At 34.5% G+C, this 27,505-nt stretch overlaps 2 protein-coding genes across 3 annotated transcripts in view; both read left to right on the forward strand.

Annotated features, from left to right (window-relative positions):
- LOC106066507 (epidermal growth factor receptor-like) overlaps positions 1-27,505 on the forward strand; it is a 201,011-nt gene that overhangs the window by 155,704 nt on the left and 17,802 nt on the right. Inside the window, exons 2-15 of one of the 2 annotated variants that reach the window (XM_013225564.2) lie at positions 2,148-2,327; positions 8,217-8,399; positions 8,998-9,141; positions 9,646-9,711; positions 11,820-11,944; positions 13,130-13,274; positions 13,667-13,771; positions 15,266-15,383; positions 19,855-20,016; positions 20,822-21,027; positions 22,296-22,510; positions 23,213-23,352; positions 24,018-24,207; positions 24,870-25,121. In XM_013225564.2, coding sequence (XP_013081018.1) covers positions 2,148-2,327; positions 8,217-8,399; positions 8,998-9,141; positions 9,646-9,711; positions 11,820-11,944; positions 13,130-13,274; positions 13,667-13,771; positions 15,266-15,383; positions 19,855-20,016; positions 20,822-21,027; positions 22,296-22,510; positions 23,213-23,352; positions 24,018-24,207; positions 24,870-25,121 — 2,231 coding nt within the window. Of the gene's footprint in view, positions 1-2,147; positions 2,328-8,216; positions 8,400-8,997; positions 9,142-9,645; positions 9,712-11,819; positions 11,945-13,129; positions 13,275-13,666; positions 13,772-15,265; positions 15,384-16,964; positions 17,077-19,854; positions 20,017-20,821; positions 21,028-22,295; positions 22,511-23,212; positions 23,353-24,017; positions 24,208-24,869; positions 25,122-27,505 lie in introns of both variants that reach the window. The other variant, XM_013225565.2, reaches the window with a different exon arrangement.
- LOC129923404 (uncharacterized) lies at positions 2,730-7,167 on the forward strand. Its single transcript, XM_056014242.1, has one exon. The coding sequence runs from the start codon at positions 3,005-3,007 to the stop codon at positions 6,662-6,664; it is 3,660 nt and encodes a 1,219-aa protein (XP_055870217.1). The 5' UTR covers positions 2,730-3,004; the 3' UTR covers positions 6,665-7,167.

Raw genomic sequence — 27,505 nt, forward strand, 5'->3', positions numbered from 1 at the left:
CCTGTAAATATGGAGTTCTACGCCTTGTTTTTTTTTTTTTAATTCCATTTTGTTTTATTATATATCCACTTAAACACTTGAATATATATAAACGACATTTTAAAGCATTTGTCATATGCATCCTTTAAGTTCCCTACTATAAACTAGAACTCTGTGTTTCAAAGTTCTCTTTCAGTTGCCGTTGTAGCACTAGCGGATCCAGAACTTTGGACTGGGGGGGGGGCGATTTTTTTACAAACCCTAACCCTAACGCCCAGTAAACCCTAACCCTACGCATAAACGTGCGTACAGCACACACACACACACATATATATATATATATATATATATATATATATATATATATGAGAATAAAAAAAAGCAGCATTTCTCAACCTTCGGCGAAAAACAAAACAACTGGGGCAGCGCTATAAGGTTCTCTTGTGGAGTTCGGGGCAAAGCCCCGACGCCAAAAGCGTTTTCTTGCTTTTTTTCACTACAAAAACGTATTCTCCTGACATTTACAGCTCATTATTCATCAATGGAGTTCGGGGCGAATCCCCGACGCCATAAGCGTTTTCTTGCATTCTTCACTGCAGAAACGCATTCTCCTGATCTAAAGCTCATTATTCATACTATTAAAAAATGACCTTTCGAATAATGTTGTACTTGAAAAATATTCTAAAATGAATTTATAGGCCCATAAAACATTGCAAATAAAACCGATTTGTTCCTTGAAAAGTTAAAATACCCCACGAATTTAGATTTTTGCTTTGAGGATCGCCGCCGAAAAAAAAACTTATTCGATAAATAGTATTCAAGGAAACTGTAGTATAAATTGTGAGTTATAGTCCCAAATTTAATTAGCTAGAAAAATATCAGATTGAGTAAAGGTTGGGTAAAGGCGACTATAAAAATATTATTTGAGTTTAGAACTCATCTCAATCATGACTCTTATACTGAAAAAATTCGTTTGAATTCTAGTAACTTTTCCAATGCAAAGCCTTTCTTAAAATAATTATGATAAATTCAAGTGAAATTACAAAAAACTCTGGAAATGGGAATGGCGGTAGAGTGAAAACGATTAATCCTCGCTCCTTTAATAATTTCTGCTAAAGATTCCATTTGGCATTAAAGAATAGGGGTGGGGCGACTCGATATAAGAATTTAATTTATAGTATATATAAATTATATTAATGACAGATTTTTTTTAAATTTTGTAATTTCTTAACTATAATACAAAAAGAAAAAGTATTGATTTGTCCGATGGGGGAAATACGATTGCATGTATCGCCCCTCCCACCTGGTACAACCCTTTTTCATTTAAATTTACTAATGATACAATTTGAGATTAGAGTGTGGTACGACATAATATACAATGGGTCACATATCAATACGTAGTTTATATTATATAGATATTCAACTAATTTTATTCACAAACTATGATTCTCCACAAAAATAGGACCGCCCCCAAAGCACTCAGAGGGCTAGAGTGGGGAGGGCAGTACATGCAATCGCCCCCCCCCTCACCCCACCGAATCGGCCAAAATACCAGAAAGGGAGCGACATAATATAAAATTTATATATTAATTCAAGTTCAACTAATTTTGTTCACAAACTATGATTTCTCCATAAATACGGACCCCCCCCCCCCGCCCCACTCAAAGGGTTTAGGTGGGAAGGGTAGTAGAGATATTCGTTCCCCCCCCCCCCAAATCGGCAAACAGGGAACGACATAATAAAAAGATCGGTTAAAATAACAAGTTTTAATGATATAGATATTTAATTGATTTTGTTAGCAAGCTGTGATTTCTACAAATAAATTTGACCGCTCCCCCCACTCGAAAGTGTAAAGGGGGGGGGGGGCGGGATTGATGCCAGCTTCCCCTCCCGACCCCACCAAATCAGCCAACATACTAGAGGGGGGGGGCGAAATAATTTAAAAATAGGTTGAAATATAAATAATTAGTATATATTTTTAACATAATTAATAAATTCGAATACAAATTGTGTGAATTCTATTCATGATATTTTCGGTCGATCGCCCCTACCGCCGCCCCCCCCCTAGATCCGCCAGTGCGTTGTAGTCAGTTCAATCTTGTTATGATCCATTAAAAACAACATTTAAAACTGAAAAGTCTAAACAATTTTCTTTTCTCCCTCTACAGTTTGTTTTGGGACCGCAGTGGGTCTCAGCGTGAGCGGTGACGCCCAACACAGATACAACCAGCTGGTCAAGAAGTACAAGAACTGCCAGATCGTCTTGAACAACTTGGAGATCGTTGGCATCGATGACATCTCCGGCGAATGGAACATGGATTTTTTGTCTGACATAGAGGAGGTCGAAGGTGAGCAATTCCATTGAGAACCGCTGTCAAGAACAAACCGTCTGCTTCTTTTACATATATTATTTATGGCCCGGAAATCGTTGGGTGTGCAGCGTACTAGTTTCTGTAGCTTCGTGTAATGTGATACTAATTACAAAGACTTGGAGTCTTCTGTAGCTACAAGGAGTAAGGGTATTCAGTGCTTCGTAGAGCAAATGTTTTCTGTGACTATACTAAAAGACACATGTAACTACAAATGTAACTACAAAAACAAAGCATTTTATGTGGTTACATCGCTAAAGCATTTTATGTGGCTACATCGCTAAAGCATTTTATGTGGTTACATCGCTAAAGCATTTTATGTGGCTACATCGCTAAAGCATTTTATGTGGTTACATCGCTAAAGCATTTTATGTGGTGTGGTGAAATAGTTGCTATTTGTTTATGTTTGTGTAACGTCGTGAGAATGTGTTCACAACATTGATTTAGTGTGCTACTGTCCAAGTCTCCTTCGTCAGTTCATGTGTCGTTCTAGTTTAATAAAGCCTTGTTTTAGGTTAATCTTCAGTGTTCTTTATTTCTTATTACAATTTATTAAACTAGAAATTTTCAATTTCATGGATCTATGTGCCTCACGTATCTTTTTGGGATTTTCGTTCAACACTATTCTCAGTCTGTAAGTAAAAGTAGTAATACAAATGGAACGTCTATTTAGGCCAAAAGAGCTAGACATAGAGCCTAGCTCGCCATCGGCTGCCGAGAAGTGGCTGCACTGGCTCAGAACATTTGAGAATTTCATCTCCTCAGTCTCTCATTGCGAGATTGACAAAAAGAAATTACTAGAAAACTACGTTTCTTCGAGCGTATTTCAGTACATAAGTGAGTGTACAACGTTCGAAGAATCAATCAAAGCTCTACAAAATGTCTACGTGAAGCCTAAAAGCGAAATTTTTGCACGGCACATGATAACTCTTTGTCGACAAGAGAACGGACAAACCGTTGACTCCTTCCTACTTAAGCTTAAAAGTATGGCCAAAGACTGTGACTTCAAAGCTGTCACCGCTGAAGAACACAGAGATATCTTCGTAAGAGACGCCTTCATTACTGGACTGGCTTCAAACAGCATAAGGCTGCGACTCTTAGAGAAATCTACTCTAACTCTACAGTGCGCCTATGAAGAGGCAAGACAACTCGAATATGCCCATAACCATGCCATGGCGTATAACATCCACTCTGAAACTCCCTGTGGAGCTAGCGCCGACGAGGAGAGCCTTTCTCCAATGACAAAAGTAGAACACGAGGTGAGTGCGGCGACTAGTAAAAGATGTTTCTTTTGTGGAAACAGCCCACATCAACGCTTTAGATGTCCGGCCCGTGACGCTACATGCAACTTGTGCGGTAAGAGGGGCCATTTCCAGAAAGTCTGTAAATCGACCAGACAGACACTCAAATCTACAACCTCAGCCATAGTGAAAGCAGATGATGACACGTCTCGGACTACAACCGTTGGATCTTCCTGGGCATCGACACCAGCGTCCGGTCTTACTAAATCTACTATTTCAATACTCGTCAATGGAGTACCATTGAAGGCTCTCGTAGATACGGGGAGCAGTGAAAGCTATATATCTTCTTCAATTGCTAAAAGGTACAAATGGAAATTAGAAACGTCCAGAAACAGAATCTACATGGCCTCTACACATCTTTCTCGCACTACTCACGGCCATATTTTCGCTAAAATAAAGTACAAAGATGAACAATATGAAAGTGTTAAGCTCTCACTACTAGATGGACTAGTATCTGATGTAATCTTAGGGCTAGATTTCATCAGCCAGCACGAAAAACTGATGATCCCATTTGAAGGAAAACGAAGCACTCTCCAGGTCTGTACGCTGAAAGCTGCACGAGTTGAAGCCCCTCGCCTCTTCGCTAATCTGGCTCCTAACTGCCATCCCATAGCCACTAAATCTAGAAAATATTCTATGCCTGACTCCAAATTCATTCAAACTGAAATCAAGAGACTTCTATCTGACAAAATTATTGAGCCTTCCACGTCCCCGTGGCGAGCCCAGATAATTGTAACAACGAATGAAAGGCACAAAAAGAGAATGGTAATCGACTATAGCCAAACCATCAATCGATTCACTTACCTCGACGCGTATCCCGTGCCAAAAGTGGATGAACTGGTGCAGGAAATATCTAAATACTCAATGTACAGTACATTTGACCTCAAAAGCGCTTACCACCAGATACCTATCAGGGATGATGAAAAGCAGTACACGGCGTTCGAGGCTGGCGGAAAGCTTTATCAGTTTTGCCGCATTCCTTTTGGAGTGACAAACGGAGTCGCCGCATTTCAAAGGACGATCAACACAATAATTGAGGAGGCAGGGCTACAGGACACGTTCGCTTACGTGGATAACGTTACCATCTGCGGACTTGACTCCATTAGCCACGACCAGAATCTACAGAGATTTCTCAATGCCGCTAAAAAGTACGGTATCACCTTCAACAATGATAAAAGTGCTATTGCGACTAATAAAGTATGCCTCCTAGGCTACGAAATCTCACAAGGGCAATTAAGACCAGACCCCGAAAGATTTCAAGCATTGAGAAACCTACCTCCACCACAAGACATGAAATCACAAAAGCGGGTGATTGGACTACTGTCCTATTATTCTCAATGGATCCCAAATTTCTCCAACAAGATCCATTTATTGGTGAACAACAAAGCCTTTCCTCCCCCTGAACAAGTACAACAAGCTTTTAAACAGCTAAAACACGAACTTGAAAACGCTGCTGTGTCGACGATAGACTACAATCGACCACTAACAGTCGAAACAGATGCCTCTGACATCGCGATTGCCGCCACTCTTAATCAAGACGGCCGTCCTGTCGCCTTCTTTTCAAGAACACTCACTAATAGTGAACGCAGACACTCAGCAGTGGAAAAGGAAGCATACGCTATCGTAGAAGCCCTGAGAAAATGGCAACATTACCTTATCAGTAGACCCTTCACATTAGTTACAGATCAACGCTCAGTGTCTTTTATGTTTGACCAGCAGAACAAGGGCAAGATCAAAAACGAAAAGATTCAAAGATGGCGACTGGAGCTTAGTTGTTTCCAATATGACGTCGTATATCGACCCGGGAAACAAAACGCTGCGGCGGATACCTTTTCAAGGAACCACTTTGCGTCAGCAATGACTGGAGAAGACCTCAAACTGTTACACAGCAACCTCTGTCACCCAGGGGTCACGAGACTCCTCCATTTCGTTCGGACTAAGAACTTACCTTTTTCCTGCGAGGACGTCCGCAAAGTGGTAAACCAATGTAAAACTTGCGCTGAACTGAAGCCTAGATTCTTCAAACAGTTTTCAGGCACCCTCATCAAAGCTACCCAACCATTTCAGAGAGTAAGCATTGATTTTAAGGGGCCACTCCCATCTGCTACTCACAACAAATACTTATTAACAATGGTGGATGAGTACTCACGCTTCCCATTTGCCTACCCATGTCCCGATATGTCCTCATCCACTGTCATAAAGTGTTTAAATCAGCTGTTTTCCTTTGTTGGGATGCCAGAGTACGTCCATTCTGACAGAGGTACGTCCTTTATGTCGAGGGAGGTGCAATCCTTTCTGCACGAGAGGGGAATAGCTACAAGTAGAACAACCGCCTTTAATCCTTCAGGCAACGGACAAATTGAACGACTAAACAAAACACTATGGAACGCTGTTACTTTAGCACTGAAAGACCTCGATCTCCCGATCTCGAGATGGGAGCTTGTCTTGAACCAGGCCCTATACTCGATTAGATCATTACTATCTACGGCAACAAACGAAACTCCACATGAGAGAGTTTTCCGGTTCAACCGGAAATCCTCCTTCGGGATATCTATCCCCACTTGGCTATCTAGCCCAGGTAGAGTGTTGCTGAGAAGAGAGAACCGATCTTCAAAGTATGATCCTCTCACGGAGGAAGTCGAATTGCTGATGTGCAACCCCCAATATGCCGTCGTACGGTTGCCCAGCGGTAAAGAGGAGACGGTCTCTCTAAGACGCTTGGCTCCCACCCCCTCCCCATCCACAACAACAAGTGAACCTTCGTTCTTCCCTCAGGGTGAGGATAATGAATATCCTCCAGAAACTCAAAACACGGAAGTACCAGTCAACACCCCTACGGTGATACAAGAAAGGAAAGAACCCCTGGTAGGCTCTGAGGACCTCCGAGCGCTTCCTCTTGAAAATACCCCACTTGACGCTCAGGAACTCACTAGTGACTCCCAAACTGTAGAACAGGATAGTCAACCCCGTTACAACTTAAGAGAGAGAAGAACCAGACCGAACTATAGAGTCTAGAGTTGTTCCTTTATTGCACTACTTATGTTCTACATAAACTGGCATTGTTTATCTCTTGCTACTGATACTAGAGTTTACTTTTCATTTATTTACGTACATGTCTACTTACTACACTATTTGTTAATATTTAAAACAGAAACTAGTAATTGTTTATAAGTCATACAACAGATACTGGTTTTTAGGTTTCTTTGCATCACCATTCACTATTGTTTACAAGAGAAATTAATATTTCGACACTATTTATTGATCTATTGTATTACAGGCACATGCATTCTCTTTTATTTATGCTATTGGCCTACTATATTACTATACTTGCTATTTTAATTCTAGGCGGGGTGAATGTGGTGAAATAGTTGCTATTTGTTTATGTTTGTGTAACGTCGTGAGAATGTGTTCACAACATTGATTTAGTGTGCTACTGTCCAAGTCTCCTTCGTCAGTTCATGTGTCGTTCTAGTTTAATAAAGCCTTGTTTTAGGTTAATCTTCAGTGTTCTTTATTTCTTATTACATGTGGTTACATCGCTAAAGCATTTTATGTGGTTACATCGCTAAAGCATTTTATGTGGCTACATCGCTAAAGCATTTTATGTGGCTACATCGCTAAAGCATTTTATGTGGCTACATCGCTAAAGCATTTTTCGTGATTAAACTTACTCAACTTGTGCTGTGGCCACAATGACCTGGTGTTTTCTGTGGACAAGGGATTTTTATTATGATTTCACAAGACGGACCGCTTTAATTTTCTTTTACAAACTTGAGGCCCTCCATTTTTGCTAGACAAATAGAAACGTTTAGACTCTGAATATGTATCTTACTCTCCACCTTAATTTATACTTGAGATCATAAGTCAAATGTGCGTGAATGGATAGAGCTTATGTACTTATACACATATAATATTTTTTTGAATTCAATGGATTGAGAGTTATTATCCTTGGTTTAAGCTGTATATTTGTAATCACAGACAAGTATGGCTAAGGTGACCAGACGTCCATACATAAGCGTGACAGTCCCGCTTTGGGCTGTCTGTCACGCTTTTCATAAAAAAAAAAAAAAAAATAATTGTGCAAAAGTTGCAACTTGATCCAAGAATGAGAAATGAGATAAATAACATGTTCAAATTTGTACCAGACAGACAGACTGAGTGCTTTGATAGAAGCCTTGTAAAAAAATTGATTGAATGCAGAGAATGTATAGCCTTATAGTTATAGTGTTGTATTTACATTCTTAAAGTGAAGAGCGAACTCACAAAGTCCATAATGAAAATTGTTTTTTTTTTTTTGTTGGCCATCATAACAAAATGAGCGATTAATGATTATCTTATCTGGCATGTCTATATAGTTCTAGGTCTGGAACGTTTTATCTTTTCAAAAGTGTTATTATAGTGAAGAATTATTGATCATAGATCTCAATGATTGAACAATTATTGAAATGAACCATATTCGTGACCTTTTGAAATGAACCATATTCATGACCTTTTGAAATGAACCATATTCATGACCTTTTGAAATGAATCATATTCATGACCTTTTCTTTGCGTGTGTGTCCACCAGGTTATGTGCTTTTGGCTTTGAACTACGTGGAGTACATTCCTCTGACCAAACTCAAGGTCATCAGAGGTCATACGCTCTACTCCTTACCTGATGATCCCCTGCAATACAGTCTGTTTGTGTCCATGAACTATGACCTGCACACTGGCATTGGGCTTAAGGAGCTGCGCTTTAAGGAGCTGACAGGTGAGAATCAAAGCATGTTGAATTCAGCTGATTACCCGTGACGCAATTAAGTATCACAAATGTGCACAACTGGTCAGTATCGGTAGGCTATAGAAACATGAGCTTAGCACTATCTGCTCAATACATGACTTTTTAGTAAAGTTCCCATTTCAGACCATCAAGATCTATAGGGCAGAAATTAGGATTTGAACCCGGGATCCTGCGGTTTAAGCGACTCAGCCATCATGCCTTTACTTAAGCCGTCACTTATAACTGTGGTTAAGCATTTTAATGTGACAAGTGTCTTTATGTCAAGTTAACATTATTAGTAGTGTATTTGTCAAATGACGAGTTTTTTTTTTTCAGCATTTAGGTAACTTTGGGACTTTGTATATGGTTAGAACCAATTAATTGGGTTTACTTAATTTTATATGGAGAAAATTCATTTGAGATACGAGTACATCGACTTACGTATCCCGAGGTTCCACTGTAAATCAACGAGTTTAATATGTAGTTACATTCACTATGTTCCATCAAACGGATGATTTTTACTATGATATTGAAATATCTGTATTTTTATGTTGTTAAATAAGTCATTGTTTGTTTGCATTTTTCCTAGAAATCTTAAATGGGATGATCTATATAGACAACAACCACAATCTTTGCTTTGAGAACACAATTGCCTGGCACGACATCATCCCAGCCATGGGCATCGCAGCAACAAAGATCATGAACAACAGCAGCAGAAACAGCTCACGGATATGTACGTATTCAAAGTCTTTGTATTTTTTTCTAGGTTTATTTATGGAATCAGTTTCCAGGTTGTAAACCCAGTAATTAGTATTACTTGTACTTTCTTAATAGATTTTATTTCTTACTACTAGCTTATTAATACACAATAGGATAGTCTTTTAAGCAAAGGGACATAAATCATGAAATGGAGTCTCGTGATACAGAAAAAATTTCTCTCTTATTTTTTTTTTAAGTTAAAATACAATCTTTTTGAAAACCTAGAACTTTTTAATGGAATATCACAAAAGCAAATACAAGATGGCAGCATATTTTTCAATGGAATATTCTTTAAGATAAAAAAAAAAAATCAAAATAAAGGAAGCTATTTTTTTTCCTATTTAAATTATATCACATGATAGGTTATATGGTAACTGGATAACATTAGCACATAGGAATTAACTGATTTAGCCGTTTTGTAGTTTTTCCTTTTCAACTTTTCAAGTATCATTGCCTATTTTTTAAAATTTATATTCAGGTGGTCAATGTCATTCTAGTTGTAATGGATCCTGCTGGGGTTCTGGATCAGACATGTGCCAAAAATGTGAGTCTTTTAATTTTATTGGATTGTCTTTAGTCATACAAGATTAATCATCAACAAAAATGCTTATTGAGTAAATAATTTTCAAAAGCTTTGCAGGCTAGGTTAAACATTCAACAAATAGCTTGCTCATAAGAAAACAAAACATCTCATTTAAAACTCTTGTTTTCAAAGAATTCAAAATATAGCCTACTAACAAAAATATACTAACAAAAATATACTAACAAAAATATACTAACAAAAATATACTAACAAAAATATAATAATAAAAATATACTAACAAAAATATACTAACAAAAATATACTAACAGGCTGACAAAGATTTTCCTTGGTGGGTCACTTGAACTTAAAATTACCTGCGGGTTATACAAGTTTTTACAAGCGAATGGCAGCTGTGTTGGCCTTTTAGGTTTACTGTAAATGTAATGTTTAGAGACGTAGCGTTGATATAGTGTGACTATAGAGGGACTGGTCACTACTACTGTGTCGCAAATGCGTAGAATGCTTCCTGGAGTACTCTTGACACGTGACAAACATATATACCACAAATTGACTTAAGTCCGTTTCAGCAGACAAATATAAAGTTTATTTGACAACAACAATAATAATGCTGCACTCCTTGTTAGTGCTACAAGTCAAGAAAATTCTATCCGCATAACAGCGGTATCAAAAATATCCAATACGTTAAACTCTACAGAGTATATTACAAATCACGTCCGCATCTCAGCGGGTAACACTGTACAGAATAATCCAGAATAATACTAGAAATACATGTCTCAAAAAGACCACTGGCATCAACTGCCCAAAAGATACTTCGAGTTACAACTCGACTAAAACGCTACTACTAAAATCATATTTGACTGCCTCATCCAGAGGATAACACTTGACTTCCTTGACTGAACTCAAAGTCAACTTTATTCATTCTACTTCCTGAACATTAAATCAGGCAATGTCTACTGAGACTGTGACATTTACAAAGTTTATTTTACTCGTAAACATAGCATAACAGAAACTATGGACATTCTGGTGGGTCTTTATATCTCCACTAGTTTGCTGTGTGCTTGTGGAATGTACATTGGAACCCTTTAGGAACATCTCATTCTAAAAGTCAAGAAAACAAATAGATCCGATTCGGCAGAGATCATTTGTGACAATTAAGTAAGAAATAAAACTAATTTGCCAATACTGGTAATGTCAAAACCTATAGACTACAATGCATGCAATACATCCACAATCAATCACCTGTCTCACTAATGTCACTGTCCTCACTATAGTTAATGAAGCCATTGAAGCTTGTATCCTACTCATTATTCCAATAACCAAAGCATTTTGGCAGCAGCAGTTGGCTCATAAACTGACTTTTCACATGCAGGGTATATAAGGATGTGGGTAGTACAATTTTGTTTTTACTTATTTTGTCATTTGTGTGAGATGCACACATGTCGGTTATACGCCTCTGCGGGTTTTATGTACGAAAATACAGTAAATAAATCACAAAGACACTCCAGGATCTAATTCATAACAGTGACTTAGATGCACTAAGATCTTTTCATTATTGTTATTATTGTTAGACTAATAGGAGAAATATTAAGAGTCTAGGGGAGTATCTTTAGTAATAGTTCAATATTTGTAGATAATATTGATTCCATACAGCCTTTTAATTAGTTTATTAGTATGTGCATATAATATACTTTCTTCATTTTAATTATGAGGAGGATTAAGTTTTGGATGACCATAAATAGTTGTGGCACCTCTCTCTCTCTCTCTCTGGCCTCCTTCAGTCGCAAAGCGACTATGGATCATCTCATGGAAATGAGATGAATGCCTGGGCATTAGCTGTGGTCGGAACGATGTCACTCACACATCAGTTCCCCCCACTCCATGCAGCTGATGTATCCAAAGGAACAGCAGTGCTACACTCTGGCAGAACCTGCGACGCCGCTGACCCCAAACTGTATCGGCACTGCCATTCCTTTGTTGCACCTACTACAAAGACAAAGATGATAGTTAAATTTTATATGCACTTTTTGTTTTTGAGATTGTAAACATGACAAACAAAAAGCATTAATTTTTCCAAAGTTTCTAAAAAATGTTTATTTTACATTTTGCAGTGACTTCAATCAACTGCCATCCAAACTGTGGCTCTCAAAGTCGATGTTTTGGCCCAAACCCAAATCAGTGCTGCTCTCCTGAATGTGCTGCTGGCTGTTTTGGTCCTCGCAAAGATCAGTGCTTTGTAAGTAGACTTTATATTCATATCTATATTTATCTATCTGTCTCTCTCTCTCTCTCTCTATATATATATATATATATATATATATATACAGTGGAACCTCGAGCTGCTCAACATACGAGTAATTCTAGATATGAGCAGCATTGACAGCGAAATTTTTGTTTTTTTAGTGAGCAACAGTTCGAGCTACAAGTTGAGCTTAATAGCTAAAACCTATCAACGATGATCATGCGAAATCGGATCTTTCAGTTCTCACTCGGAATAGGAACCATAATTGCCAGCACTGGAAAATGGGTAGAAGTTGGCTCAGCCACTACTTGGGCAAAAACAGCAGAGTGTATCACAGCGCTTAACAAAGGCTCATCTCGGTAGTGTGAGTGTTGTAGCTAGCGAGTTTAGTGATTTTAATCGGAATTATTCTTGTACGTCAATGGGTCCCAAGTGCAAAGTCAAATGGTACGATGAAGAGGATCATATCCATCGAAACAAAGCAGTGTTGTTTTGTTTATGCTGTTAATGAAGTGTTGTTTACGTTGCCTTAGTTCTGGGCAGTCCTCCCTCACCCGCACTCAGCCACAGTCATCAGCCACGCCACCCAGATAATATTCTGTACATTTACCATTACAAACATTTTATTGATATCTTTTCTGTATTTCTCATTTCATTACTTATTTTATTGTTTATGTACATTTATTAATTCATAACATCTTTTTCAGCATTTAGGTAACTTTTGGACTTTATATAGGGTTTGAACCAATTAATTGGGTTTACTTTATTTTTTATGAGGAAAATTTGTTTGAGATATGAGTAGATCCACTTACGAGCTCAACTGTATATTTATTTATTTATTTATAGAATAAAAATGATTCTACTTTTTATTAATACATTTTAAAATTCTTATTTGATTCTGAATCAATTTAGATTTAATAATTTAAATCTTTAGAAAAAAATGAAAACAAAATAAAATTGACAACAAATTCTATATGTAGAAAAAAGAAATGTCAGAAGTAAATAATTTTGTTTAATACATTTATTTTTGTACACTTCAGAAATGTTTTCTTTTAACAACCATTTTTTATACCACACACAAACATTTGCTTTCTTACAAACCATATTTTTAAACAAAATTTAACCAACCCCTTCCCCTTCTGAAAAAAAAAATTTGCTTAAAATTTATTTCTGTTTCAGTCTTGTCGCAACTTTAAGGACAACCAAACCTGTGAGAGTTCTTGTACTAAAACAACACAGATCTATGATAAAACTGAGCTGAGGATAAAAACTACAAGTCAACAAAAGGTCACCTTTGGTATTTTTTGTCGGGACAAATGTCCAGGTATGCACTTGACGTTTCCTTCTTTCAGCAAATCCCTAAATCAGCTGGTATTTGAAACTTTTTCCTGCCAGCCCTTATTTACTCTAATGTTTTCCAGATAGAATAACCTTCCATAACTTCAGTGATCTGTATTTTTTTTTCCAAATGATAGTAATTAAAAGTATGCTACTTAGAAATGATGACTTAGCCTAATTTTAAATAATTCCTTTTTTAAAGTACAAAATTAATAATATTTTAGATAAAAGAGTCCTACATAAATCTTTCCCAATTTATAATGGTTTTATAGAAAGCAGAAAATTTTTTTATTTGCATGATGATAATTGTTGCCCTATTCACAGAAATGAGAATCCTTTTTTTCATATCTTCTAATGTATACATTTATTTATTTTCAGACCATTTGCTAAAAGAAGAAAACTTTTGTGTTAAAGAATGTTCAAATGGGAAATATACAAAAGACAATAAAAATTGTGAACAGTGTATTGGACCATGTCCAAGAGGTAGGTTTTAGTGGTTTCTTTGATTTGCCTTACACAATCAAAACTTTGTTTCTCTTTTACTACTCCTCTTATCAGCTTGCAAAACCTTCATGGGCTCATGAATCAACAAAAGGTTGGGACCTGGGTGGACACGGATTTCAATGATTTTCCTAGAAAAATTAACAGTTATAGTAAATCTTTTTGAAAAAATACTAGCCACTTGGCCACACAGTTAAAAAACTCTGGTTTGACTTGTAATTTTTGAAAATATAATCATCATTAAATTAAATTAACTTTGGGTTTTCTTTTTTTATTTTGAAAACACATACATCATTAGGTTTTCCCAATATATATTTATTATAAAGTAAAATAAATAAAAGACATTACCCATTATATATATATATATATATATCGGGGGGGGGGGAGGAGTTTGGATTTAGGAGGGGTAAAAAATTTTCATTTTTGTATCTATCATTCATGAGCTATTAAGAGAAAAGTTACGGCTCTTACAAAGAGTCCTCTGCTTCATAAAGGAGGAATTGGTTTTTTAGCAGATAGGGATGGGGGTGGCTAGGTGAATAGAGTTTTATGCTTTTGATTGAAACAATGTATTGTCTCGATCAAGATGAAAACTGTGAAAGTTACTTAGAACTGTAGGACTGGATTGAACATGCTGTAGACTTATCAGTTGATCAAAGTTAATGGAATATGGCATAAGTGAATAAAGAGGAATTAAGTGAGCACCTAAAGACATATAATCCCTACTTCCTCCACATTTCCAATAAAGACATTGAGAATGATCTCATCTTTATCAATTTTTTTTTGGTCCAATCTGGTGCACAGGCCACCAACCTGCTTCATTCTGGTGTCTCAGTTTTAGGCAAGTGTCTTCAACTGTTTCCATGTCTTGCCCATCAGCTTCCAAATCTCAGTGTTATGTATTTCTAAAGCATTCAAGATATTCTATACAAAAGTGATTTAGAAAATGTGATTATTTCTTTTCAAAGCATGTACCATTCTGTTATTGATTATTGAGGAAATACTTAATCAGATTAATTTGATTATATACTTCAGTCAAACAAATCTTTTGAGTGCTCTGAATAATAAAAAAAATCTATTAGTTGGTCCACCTTTCTTCAGAGGCAATAGATCAGTTTGTTATTAACAAAACTATACTAAACTGTATCAATAAGGTTGTAATGTGTACATTATTGTGTTTTGTTTCAAATATAGAAATATTTTTATAGGTTTAATGCTGTAGCTTAGATATGTTTATTTTGCTTAAAAAAAATGACTTTTAATAATTTCAATTTTTTTCTATTTTCTTTTCTCTTCAATCCCCACATTGCCTGTTTGTACAACGAAAAATGAAAATTATCCAAACATTTTTTATTGCCTATTTCAATTCTGTAAAAATAACAAAATTACAAATTATACATAAATAAAACATGTTAAACATTATAAAAATTAATAATTATTATTTAAAAAATCATTTTTTATTTTTTGACTAAAAAGTTTGTAAAATTGACCATGAAAAAAATATCCAACCAATAAATATAGTCACGTTAATGACCCTAAAAAACTGCACAGTAATAGATGGCAATCTCATAATACAGGATGCATCATTTAATTTGTAAGTAGCCATATATAAATGATGCCTGAAATGTCTTTTAATTTTTCCTTGTCTTAGACTGAATGCTCCCTCTACCCCCCCAATTGAATGGACTTCCAACTTCATTAATTAGTTGTTTTCTTGTGTAAACATTTTTTAAAACTTTGTGACCAATTGTGTGGTGATGATCAGTGTTTGCCCTTGCAAAAAAAATATTTCTTTTGCACGAAAGATTCTTAATTAAACTTAGCTTTAAGTTTTTAAAACTAAAGCTCACAGTGGCTTTGAATATTTCTTTGGCATTAATGAGGATTAATTAAACTTAGCTTAAGGCTTAAAAACTTAAAGCTCACAGTCATTGAGTTTCCTGTTTATTTTAATGACATTTCCAGTTACATGCACAAACAGAATGATTTCATAAGTAAAGAATCATTTTTAAATGTGCAATAAAATTAGTCAAACATCACAGTGTCATCAAAAGTCACTTACTAAACTATCATGTTTTTTTTTTCAATGTAATTACGTTTTTTTGGAATTTTTTTTCAAAACCAAGCAACACTGTCTAGGTTTTTATCATAATAAATATGTAGGATTTTTCTTTAAAAATTTTTAATTTGATGAATTCTAGGTTTCAAATTCTAGTTTTCTGTTTAAAACCTAAGCTCAGAAATTTATTTGTATGTACTTAGATTATACTTGTGGTAAAAGTTTTTCATGCCCTTATTTTTACAATGATCCTGGTAAGAGGAGCAGGTTATTTTGGTTGCATCACTTTATATTTGCCCTGAAAAAGCTGGCCAGGGTATTATATTGTGTCAGTTTCCACAATGCTATGCCAATTTAATTTTTTCCTTTAAAAGGGGAATAAAGACAGAAATCTATTGCAAATTTTTAAACATTTTGTGAAAAACAAAACAAGAGGAAAATAAAGTAATCCAAAATTAGGGAAGAAAAAAAAATATATTAATTAAAGTAGACATTTAAAGTAAAACCAGTCAAGACAAAGTAAGGCCTGTAAAAATATAACCAATGCCTTCTTATAAAACAAAAAATAGAAATAGTTATAATGCAAATAAGCTGAAAAGAAAATGATACACTTCTTGGATAAGCAACAAGACTATTCATTAGAACTTTGTTGTTGTTTATTTTTACTTTTATTTATAGCTATAGAGGGTATAAATGAACAAAGGAAATAAAAAAAAGGCTATATTAAAATATAAATAAATAAATAATATTCCTTCTAAAAATCATCTTGTGGTCTAGATTTTGTTGTTGTCTAAGTAAGATGTGCATTAGTTTGCTACGTACTCTAACAGCACCAACTATTCAAACAAACTGTCTACAATTTGACCTCATGATATTTTCATGTCATGTTGCATATTTTTTGTCATGTACGTTTAACCACTTTTCATTCCAGATTGTTGCATTTTTTTGTTTATATGTCTGTTTTAGAACTACATTCTAACCAAATATGCATGAAAACCTGACATTGACATTTCTTGTGCATCTTTTATGTGCGTGTGTGTTGTATGTATACCCTGACTGTATTTTTTTGTTTAAATTTTAAATTAACAAACTTGACCTATTTGTGCATTTACCCAGCATGCCAGGGACTCAAAGATAGTGGTTTTCTCAATCTGAACATGTTAGCCAATTTTTCAGGCTGCACTCGTATAGAGGGAAACCTGAGGATTTTAACTCCCTCTTTTGAATGGTGAGATTATAATAATAATGCTACTAAGATAATATATATGTATTTAAACTATAGTAATTCATTATCTAAGAATAAAAGGCAACATTTATTGTCAGACATCCAAAAGCCCTTAGACGTCTGTTGGCTTCTGTTTTGTCAATAGTTATTTCGGTTGTTGGCAGCGATCTGCCAGTAATTCAGAAAGTAATGCACGTTGCTTAACCTTTGACATCTGCTCATAATATATGCGACTAGTTTGTGTCTTTACCAATGAAGGTACGTGAGAGCTGACAAAGCATTTCTCTTTTTTTTTTTTTTTTTTAAATTAAGGTTTTTGGAAATGTGTACTTGTACAACAAGTTACATAAAGCAATATTTTTTTTGTAAATGTGTACTTATGCAACAGGTTACATAAAGCAATATTCTTTCTACCATCAATTATCTTCCTCTTTAGGCCAAGACCTAAACCTGTTTAAATCAGTGAAATATTTTATCCTTAAAGTTTCTTTTTTAAAACCTTCTTTTTTTCTTAAATAAATGTTGCATGTAATTCTTTATTGTGTTTTATTTTATATAGCTAAACATTTAAATTTTCAAATCCTACAAAATTTAAAGAGACCATTGGCATTTGTTTGAAATAGTTTAGAAAAACAAAAAGATTGCATGAGAATTAAACTCAGGTGTATAATTTCCCTAGTTTATATTTGTTTTGCAATAGACTAAATAAGTGTTATATGTCACCATTATTGTTCTATTTATAGAGAACTTTGAAAATTAAAAAAATTCAACAATGTAGGCTATGTCACATTTTATAAATTTAGAACAGAAAAAAAAAAGACTAAACTTTTTATTTTGGTCTGATTTATTGAAAGTCAATGTCCAACTATCTTTCTATCTGGTAATTAATGTCACCTCAAAGTCTTTTGACTGCATTAGCATGAACAGTAGCTGTAGTAGTTAATGAGTTTGTCGTTTCCAGTGGTTTCTTATATATTTTTTTGTGGCATTGTCAATTGATGTTTTCAATGGACTTTCTTACTAACTATTTTAAGAGTTGCACACTAAGTAACTTTAAGATTGGAAAGACAAATACTATTGTCATCCTTTACCCTTAACCTGTGTTGTTGTTATTACAATACCTATATTCAAGTCAGAACTTCATGGAACCTGAATCCAGGAACCTGGACGCTGATCTCAAAAACAACTATAAAGATTTTCCTGGAAATTTAACAGTTGATGAACATCACTGAGTAAAGTTGCTTCAATTTTATTGAAGTCTATAAGTGGTGCTTATATTTTTACATAAATCTAATATAGATCTAGAAAACATCTAGGATTCTAGATCTCGAAGTACATCTAGACTTAAGAGTTCTAAATCAGAACTTTAGGTCTAGTGTTAGATGTTCATATGATGGGCATAACCAATAAATAATTGCACGAAAATGCCTTCCTCATGGCTGAACCAGATAATGTGTTCATTTCTAGCAGCTGATGGTGTCGCAGGCTCGATACCTGAATTGAATGAAACACTTTTACAACTATTTAAGTATATTTGAAGTTTAATAATGGAGGTATTCCTTTTTTTTTTTTAAATATTTTCAAAATGTTTTTCTTGTTAGTGTTCTGCTAATGAGTGTGCAACAATTTCTCCACTCTTACCATTCAGTAAGTCATCTACATGAGAATATCAGGAGATGAGTTAGTCCACACCTCATGTCCTAGGAATTTTTTGTTTGTCTGATTATCTTGGTGCTGAATAATAACCTTGGTTGAAGAATCACAAACAACAATCTTATTTCCATTGCTCGACAATATTAAGAGGTTGCATTGTATTGGTTTACAACAGAAATGTTCAAATTAAAAACTGCTAAGATTATAACAAAGAAAAACAAGAGATATATAAGATGGATAAAACACAAAACTGTTCTCTGGGATTTTAGTTATGTGAATATTCCAACATGGACTGCTGCCAGGTTTGGGTTAGGAGATAAGATCTTTCATTTCTTCAACTCTTTTATTGTTAGTTTTCTGCTAATAAATGCACAATAAGTTACCCACTCCTACCTTTCAGAAGCCATCTGCAGGATAATATCAGTAAATGAAATGATTTTTCGGTACACCTTGTAATAAAGAATAACCTTCAAGTTAAACCATGGTTTCCAACAATCTCACTTCCATCACTTCACAATATTGAAGAGCTGCTATAAGTATTGATCACAACTTCAATTCCAAGTTTTAAACTTTTTTAAAACTTCCCAAAGATTTAACCAATGAAAAGTCTGGAGATGGGGTACGATTACAAAACCCTTCACAGGGAGGCTGGTCATGTGCATTGCGCAGCGATGGCTGAAAAGGATCCTTAGAATATCATACTGAGATCTATAGAGAAATTGTCTACTGCGATCGCCCCCTAAGCTAAATAATTACTAAATGTACGATGTGAGGCTTATCTGTGAACAAGAACGAAATATGTTCCCTAAAGACAGTCATAACATGGAGGCCCTAAATTAAAACTGTGACATCCTGGTCAAACATGGTGTCACACCTTCTGAAAGCCATAGATATTTTCTGGGAAAAGCCTGTGGATATCATAGAGGTGTCTCTGTGGAGAGGCTTGCTACCCAATGCACTGAGTGATAGCATCTATGTCTATGTCTAAGTAACTTTAAGTTAAGGTACTTAAGCTTATTTAATATTACAGAAAAACTGAAGTCCTAGTCTAATTGTTTTGTTATAAAGAAGCTTTCCTTTGTGTGCTGTTGTTTGTTATATTAAATTATGAGATTTGTATTTGTTCAGGGACCAACACTACAACATCTCTGGTATCCACCCCCACAATCTGACGATACTAAAAGATGTGAAAGAAATCACTGGCTATGTCATGATTCAATCCAATCACTCAGAGTTTACAAATCTCAGTTTTCTGTCAAACCTCAAGACCATTTATGGAAGACAAACATCGTAAGTCTCAACATGTTTATCCTGGCCACCATTTCTTGTTTCTTAAAACTTTGTGACTTTGTTTGTATGTTTGTCTTCTAAAGTTGGGGAGATTCTCAAACTGGGAGACACTGCCCCCTTTGATAGATATTAGATTTTCAATAACTTAGTCTATAAAATATTATAGGGGTAAACTATAGTCTGTGTATTACTACTTACTAGTAAGATAGTATTTTTTTAGCTATAGAAAAATGATGATATTATCAACTAGTCATTGAGATTTTGAAGTTTGGATTGGATTTTTTTTTACAATAAGTTGAAAATGGGTGCTACTTTCCAGTAGCTTTGCTTTGATACGATCTGATAATGGAGCTGATCTATAATATAAATTTATAGATAACCCACATAAAACAAAAAATAAAGCACATTTGTATTTTTAAATCATCTAATTAACTGACCTTAAAAAAATGTACCCCCCCTCCCACCCCCCATAATTCATGTAGCTTGAAAAGTTTGACTTGCTTTTAATTTTAAAAAGCATAGAAATGTTTAATGCTGAACACTTTCATTGCATTAAAAGCTAATCAAACTGGTCTCATTAATAAATTAGAAATTAGGTTTAGATTTTTTGAACAGGCAATTTTAATTATATGGTACGCAGTCAAGTTCCACGGTATTAATCAAGCTTCATGGGGAAAAAAATTCTTCCATCATAATTAATTTGATAGAAAAAAATTTATATTTAAAATTGAAGATAATAATTTATATATAATTAATATAAAAGTTGTCTACTATTCATTATCTTATTTTTCCAATATGATTTCAGAGGTGCACACAAATTAGCCTTGTCTATAATTCTGACTCCTCTGAAGTCCTTGGAGTTAAACTCTTTGAAGAGTATTATCAATGGGAATGTTCATATCTTTGGTAACCGTCACTTGTGTTATGCAAATACAGTGGACTGGTCATCCATTGTGAATTCTATAAAGCAGGTTACTGATGTGAGAAATAACAGAGATCCTAATCAGTGTGGTATGTTTTTTTTTTTTAAATAAATGGCTAACATTTTTCAAAGAGTGTTTTTTCTATTCAAGGGAAAGGGAATGTATACATATCACATTTATAAAGGCAGCACTAGGGACCAGATATTTTAATGAGAAAATTGTGAATTTATTATAGTCAAAATATGGAGAAGTCCTGACTAGCATCAACACAGCACCAACCAAGCAAACCCTAAGACCATCTAGAATCCCAAAAAATAATCTTTCTAATCATTAGTGTTTCACCAGCCCACATGTGCTGACACCCAGAGGTCAAGAGTGATATGAACCACCCAGTCTATTTCCCACCTCACAACACCTGCCTCTACCAACAATCTTAACATTAATAGACACATGGCATGTATAAGACAAACAATGGCTCTATTTTAACTATGCATCTCTCGATAGAATTATCTGACATAATATACTACATATTTATTAAAAGAAATATGCATGAGAGTGTGTTTGTAAAACAAAAAACCCCTAATAAATCAATTTTTATACCCAAAATGTGCCCAAATATGTTTTTGTTTTGTTACATCTTGCTTACTTCAGCCTCAGAGGAAACTAAAAACTGTACATTTTAAAAAATAAGAAAGTTACTTAAATTGCTACATAATTAGCTTTGAAATGTATTTTTTATTTTGAAGTAATTTCAATGAGTCAATTATGTCACCAAGATCATATATTGTTTTTGTTTAATAAACTTTAAATACTCTTTAAGAATTTAGAATATTCTAGTCTAAACCTCCAATTGTATGCCAGATTTTTATTTGAAACCACAGAGTAATAACAGCCTGAAATGCAGATTTTATGCTCAGAAAGTCAACCTCATCTATCAAAATAATATTTTATATTTGACCCTTTTTTCCTCTATCAACCAAATGTTACCCTCTGACAATTTTCTCATCTATTAACCTAATGTTGAATTTTGACCTTTTCTCATCTGTAAACCAAAAGGTTGTCTGTTGTAACAAATATGAGTTGACAGCAGGAATTATTACTCTGGATGTCACATGTTTTCCAAGTCCACCCTTATTCTTATCTAACATCACAATAAAAACGTCATTGCTTAGGCCTAGTTGTATTCTCATAAACTGTTAAACCCAGAAATGGGTGAGCTATTTGTCACCTGCTGACCTGAATGTTATTAAAGGACATCTTCTTAAAATAATACATTTATTTAGTTTTACTTCATTAAAAATGAATTATCATTATTAGTATTTTTTTAAATGTATTATTTCTCTCTACATTGATTAGCGAACGATGAAGAGGTTTGTGATAGTCAGTGCGGGGTGTCTGGCTGCTGGGGCAAAGGCCCATCGAAGTGTGTCAGATGTGCCAACTTTGTTTACAGCAATGCCACCACCACCTTATGTCTTGAAAACTGTGATGCCATCCCACACCTCTACCACAAGGGCAATGAAGTCTGTGAACAATGCCATGCGGAATGTGAAGGTTCTTGTATAGGACCGGTAAGTTTGGGTGGGACTTGAGTTAAACCTGTAATTTTTGAGTTGATGAGAGCTCTTACATAGGAACTTGACTTTATTTCAAAGGACCTTTTCATTGCTTTGACAGTTTAAGTGAAAATTTCTGACATATTTGTAAATTTCAACACTTCAATTTGTTTCTTGCACTTCATTGCATTGCTTTGTGAAATGCACAATCATAAACGTAAATAATAATTATTATTACTATTTAAAAGTAAATTATTATTAAGTCACATAGTAAGCTTGATCCAAGATGGGTAAAGTGTTAAAATTTTGCTAATCTAAATAGTATGGCTCCTTCTGTCTCTGAAGACAATGGATGCACACATGTAAATAAATGGTTACATAAGTGGGTGAACTTATTGTTCCGAGCATGTTTAGGTTTAAAGATGTTTTTGAAATTTCTGTCAGGGTTTTTTTAGTGAAGTTACATTAGTTTAATCTTTATGATTATATTAGCTTAATTAAGGGTTAGGGTTAGAATTTCACAATTAATCAGTTCCAGACTCGTTTGTATTAATAAAATAGTTGATATCAAATTGATTGAGAATGCTTCATGAAAAAATATTTCTTCAAGTTTTCTATTGTATTCTTGAGAATAGAGGATGTTTAGTTATGTAAAAAATACTCTGGTATTTCATTTCTAAAATATACGTGTGTTTTTCTCTATGTATGTCCTAACAGACCAACAGAGACTGTCACAAGTGTGCCCATGTTGCCATGTTAAACTCTGATGGGCAAATCAGCTGTGAACCAAGCTGTGGTGAATCCATGTATCCTAATGAAACTAAATACTGTTTACCCTGTCATCCATTTTGCAAAGGGTGAGCATATAAATACTGGCTATCCTAATATAAGTAATTAAGTTAATTAGGTCTATACAAAAGGGAATTTATAATTACATGAAAAAAAAAAAAACCTGTCCAATAGCTTTAGTGCATGGGTGGGCAAATTATGGCCCGCGGGCCACATGCAGCCCACTGAAGTGTTTTATGCTGCCCCCGAACACCTACAGAAATCAGGTGTGCTCACATATTATTAAAAGCAAATATATTAGAATAGATAATTATAAATATCTATATAAATTATTGAAACTTCTGACTGTTATTACTTATGATGAAGAGGCTAAAGAAACAAGTCATTCTAAAACGTTTAAGGTTAGGGCTTTTTTTTTGTGACGGTATGCACCGGTATGGCAAACCAGCACCTTTTTCAATGTGGGGAAAAAAATTATTACTTTTCTTGTATTTTAACTTTTATTATTAATTTATTAGTAGTTAAAAGTTAGGCAATCCATCACTGAGTACCGGCACCTAATCACTGAGTACCGGCACATAATCGCTGAGTACCTGCACCTATTATTTTTAACCAAAAAAAAAAGCACTGACTAAGACCATTATATTTTCACAGGCCAACTTTATGAACAATTGGCCCACAGACTTATTGTATTTTTTTTCTTTCTTTATCTACATTTGTTTTCTCATTGTAGGTGTACAGGGCCTGAAGAAGTTGTCAAGTCAGGCGGATGTACTTCTTGTGTAATGGGCCAAAAGGAATCTCCAACTGATCCTGTATATTGCATAAACCCTGAAGTAACTATTTGTGATGCAGGATATTTTCAAACTTATTCTAATATCCGCTCAAACAGCTCAAACAGGCTAACACAGACAACCTTAACTGTAAGTCATTTACCCCTATTTGTTCCTGCCTACCTTTAGTTTCAATTTCTAAATATTGCTGAGAAACTACAAGTCATTCATAGAAAATGTTCATCCAAAAAAAAATAATAATAATGTTTGAAATAGTGTATGTGTGGGAGTCTTTTACCATTTGACAGACTGCTGGCATAAAGATCTCCCACATTTTGAATGAATCTACCAAAAAAAAAAAGACTACTATCTAAGAAATTCTACATTTCTAAAAAGTACATAAAAAACATTTTTTAAAAAATAGTTTTTATTATTTTCCAGTCTGGTAAACAAAAAAACATTAGTTGACTACAGAAATAGGAAGAAATCTTGTCACCTTTTTTGAGTTGAATATTAATTCATATATCTTATCTTCTACTTAATACAAGATGACAAACCACAAAGATGTACATATATATATATATATATATGGCTGTAAGCATTGTTAAAATATTATTCATTTACAAGAATGCAAAGGAAAAAAATGGTTGTGTATGAATTCTGCAAACATTAAGCTACTTATATTCAATTAAAAATTTTGCAATTAATGCCAATTTTAATTATTCTATTTGTTCTAACCTGTATAATACAATAATACTAAGCTTCTGTGAATGTTTAACCTAAATGTTAACCTATATGTTTAACGTGTGCAGTACTGTGAAAGATGCCATCATTTGTGTGAGAATTGCACCCTTGCTGGTCCTGCTCACTGTGACAGTTGCAAGTTTGCCAGGCATGAGAATGTCTGTGAGTCCAACTGCCCTTCCTTGTACTACATGGATTCCAAAACCAAAGACTGTTTCAAGTGTCATGAGGACTGCCGCGGCCGTTGCTTTGGGCCTTCAAGCTCTGATTGTGCTGCCTGTGCCAACTTCAAAGTTTATTTCAACTCAAATGGTACTAAGGTGAGGAAACATTCTTACAAGTTTTTACACAAATATAATGAACATTGATACTGTTTTGTACAAAAAAAGTTTTTGGGATTATTGATTACAAGTTTCTCAAACATGAAATGTGTTTTGTTGGGGAATACGTTAAAAAAATGATACAAGTTTTAAAAATGATATAGGGAACCTCAATACAAAGTTTTGAAAAATTATATGGAACAGTGATACAAGTTCAAAAAATATATTGAACAGTGATACAAGTTTAAAAGATTTATGGATCAGTGATGCAAGTTTAAAAAATATATTGAACAGTGATACAAGTTAAAAAGATATATGGAACAGTGATACAATATAAAAAAAAAAAATTTGGAAAAATTGATAAAAGTTTTTACAAAATTATATGGAACATAGATCTAGATCCAAATTAAGAAAACATTGTAGGGAACAATGATTACAAGTTTAAAAACAAACAATAAGGAACATTGATGCAAGTTTTAAAAACAGATAGGGAACCACAATACAAGTTTATCTCCCCTATACTTTTAGACTTGTTGGAAAAAATAGTTTATCATTTTATTTGTTTCTTTCTGTATGTTTTTTATTCAATTTCTCATGCAGTTGTCTGGTTTGAATTTTACCATCAGTTTTTGTTCTTCTTCTCTTTAACCAATACTTTTTTACTCATTTAATAATAATTTTTAACTCACTAATAGCAAAAAGTAAAGTTTTCCTTTCAGACCTTGGGACCTATAGGGCAGATGATGTAAAGGTCATCTGTTTCAGTGGTCCATGGTTAACAAGGTTGTCATGTGGTCAGCACAAATACCAAATGCCTTTACTTTACTTACTTGTTCTATCTTATCTATCTTGCATATATCTAAACACTTCTTCAATGTAAGATCATCGTGATTCAATAATCTCTCCTGCAGTCTTTTCTCCACGGAGAATATGATTTTGTCTCTAATTATTCTATCCTTTTTCTTTGAAATTACATTTTTCAGCCTGAGCTCTAAGCTGTTTATATAATGAACACATCACAAGATAACACCTTTTCTATGTTCCAAAATCTGAAACTTTCCAGAACTTCATTTTTTCTGGGGTTGCAATAGTCGTGTAATTTCTTTGTTAATATTTGCGGGTCATTTACATCTTCATTCTCATCATACTGCAACTGCTCACAAATCTCTTGGGCCTGAGGTCCAGCACAATGTAGTATTATTGCTTTTTGTCTGATTTTAGGTTTTTCTTCAGCTCCTATTGCTAACAGAAACAGTTCCACTTGTCTTCTCCATTGACGAAAGTTTTCACTAACATAACCTTCAGTCACATTTAACTCTGTTGGTGGTTTAAGTAGACCTTCTGCCATCTTCAATGAAAACTTCACTATAGTATATCTACCGTAACTGAATAACCCAGAGCCTCTCTATATATATTCTAGACTTCTAGATTGAGACTCTGGAATCTACTAGATTCTAGATCTACACTTTAGATCTATTTTTTTTTCTTAATTTAACTAGATTTATATCCCTGATATAAATCTAAATATAATTCTTGTTACTGCTGCCACCATGTTGATTATTATGAACGAATAATAACAAGACTCTGGATATAACATATAAGACATGAAATCAGCTGTTTAATCGAACGCCATATTGGTTGACAACAACAGTTACAAGGGATGTTACTCCCAAACACCGATTGGTGCAACCTATATAAAACACACATCAACAGGCAGATGATGTAAAGGTCATCTGTTTCAGTGGTCCATGGTTAACAACGTTGTAATGTGGTCAGCACAACGACCAACCGCCTTTACTTTACTTACTAATGTCGGGTACCCATTAGATCCTGAAATTAAAAATCCCAGTCTTTAGCAGGATTTGAACCTGGGGCCCCCGGGTTTGAAGCCAAGTTCTTTGCCACTCACCACTAATGGCAAACCAATTAAAAATTCAAAAAAAAATAAAATAAATAAACAAGACTAAACTGTACTTTGTACATTAGACCAGTTTTAAAGTGTCTCATCTGTTATGACCATTTTAAACAAAGCCTCTGTTTCCATGTTATTTTTACCAATTACCAAATATATGACATCCCTACAGCACCCTACCACACTGCATAGTATTTTTATTTGTTGTACCCCTTAGAACAATGGCTAGAAATCCAAAGTTTAATAACCTTAAAATTGTAAAAGCCAATATAATTTTTTTTTCTTTGGAAAACAACTTAGACTGACTTTTAGGGAAAATACTGAAATAAAGTGTACATTGTTTGTAAAATGTTTTACATGTTTCGGATGTTCCTTCATAGTTGAAGATAGTTTACTTCCTAGTCCGAACCTCCCGCAAGACGACGGGGGATGGGAGCGGGCAGAGTTTGAACCAGGGACCATCAATAAATCC

The sequence above is a fragment of the Biomphalaria glabrata genome, chromosome 16 (assembly GCF_947242115.1).
Source record: "Biomphalaria glabrata chromosome 16, xgBioGlab47.1, whole genome shotgun sequence".
In the NCBI taxonomy this organism is placed as follows: domain Eukaryota; kingdom Metazoa; phylum Mollusca; class Gastropoda; family Planorbidae; genus Biomphalaria; species Biomphalaria glabrata.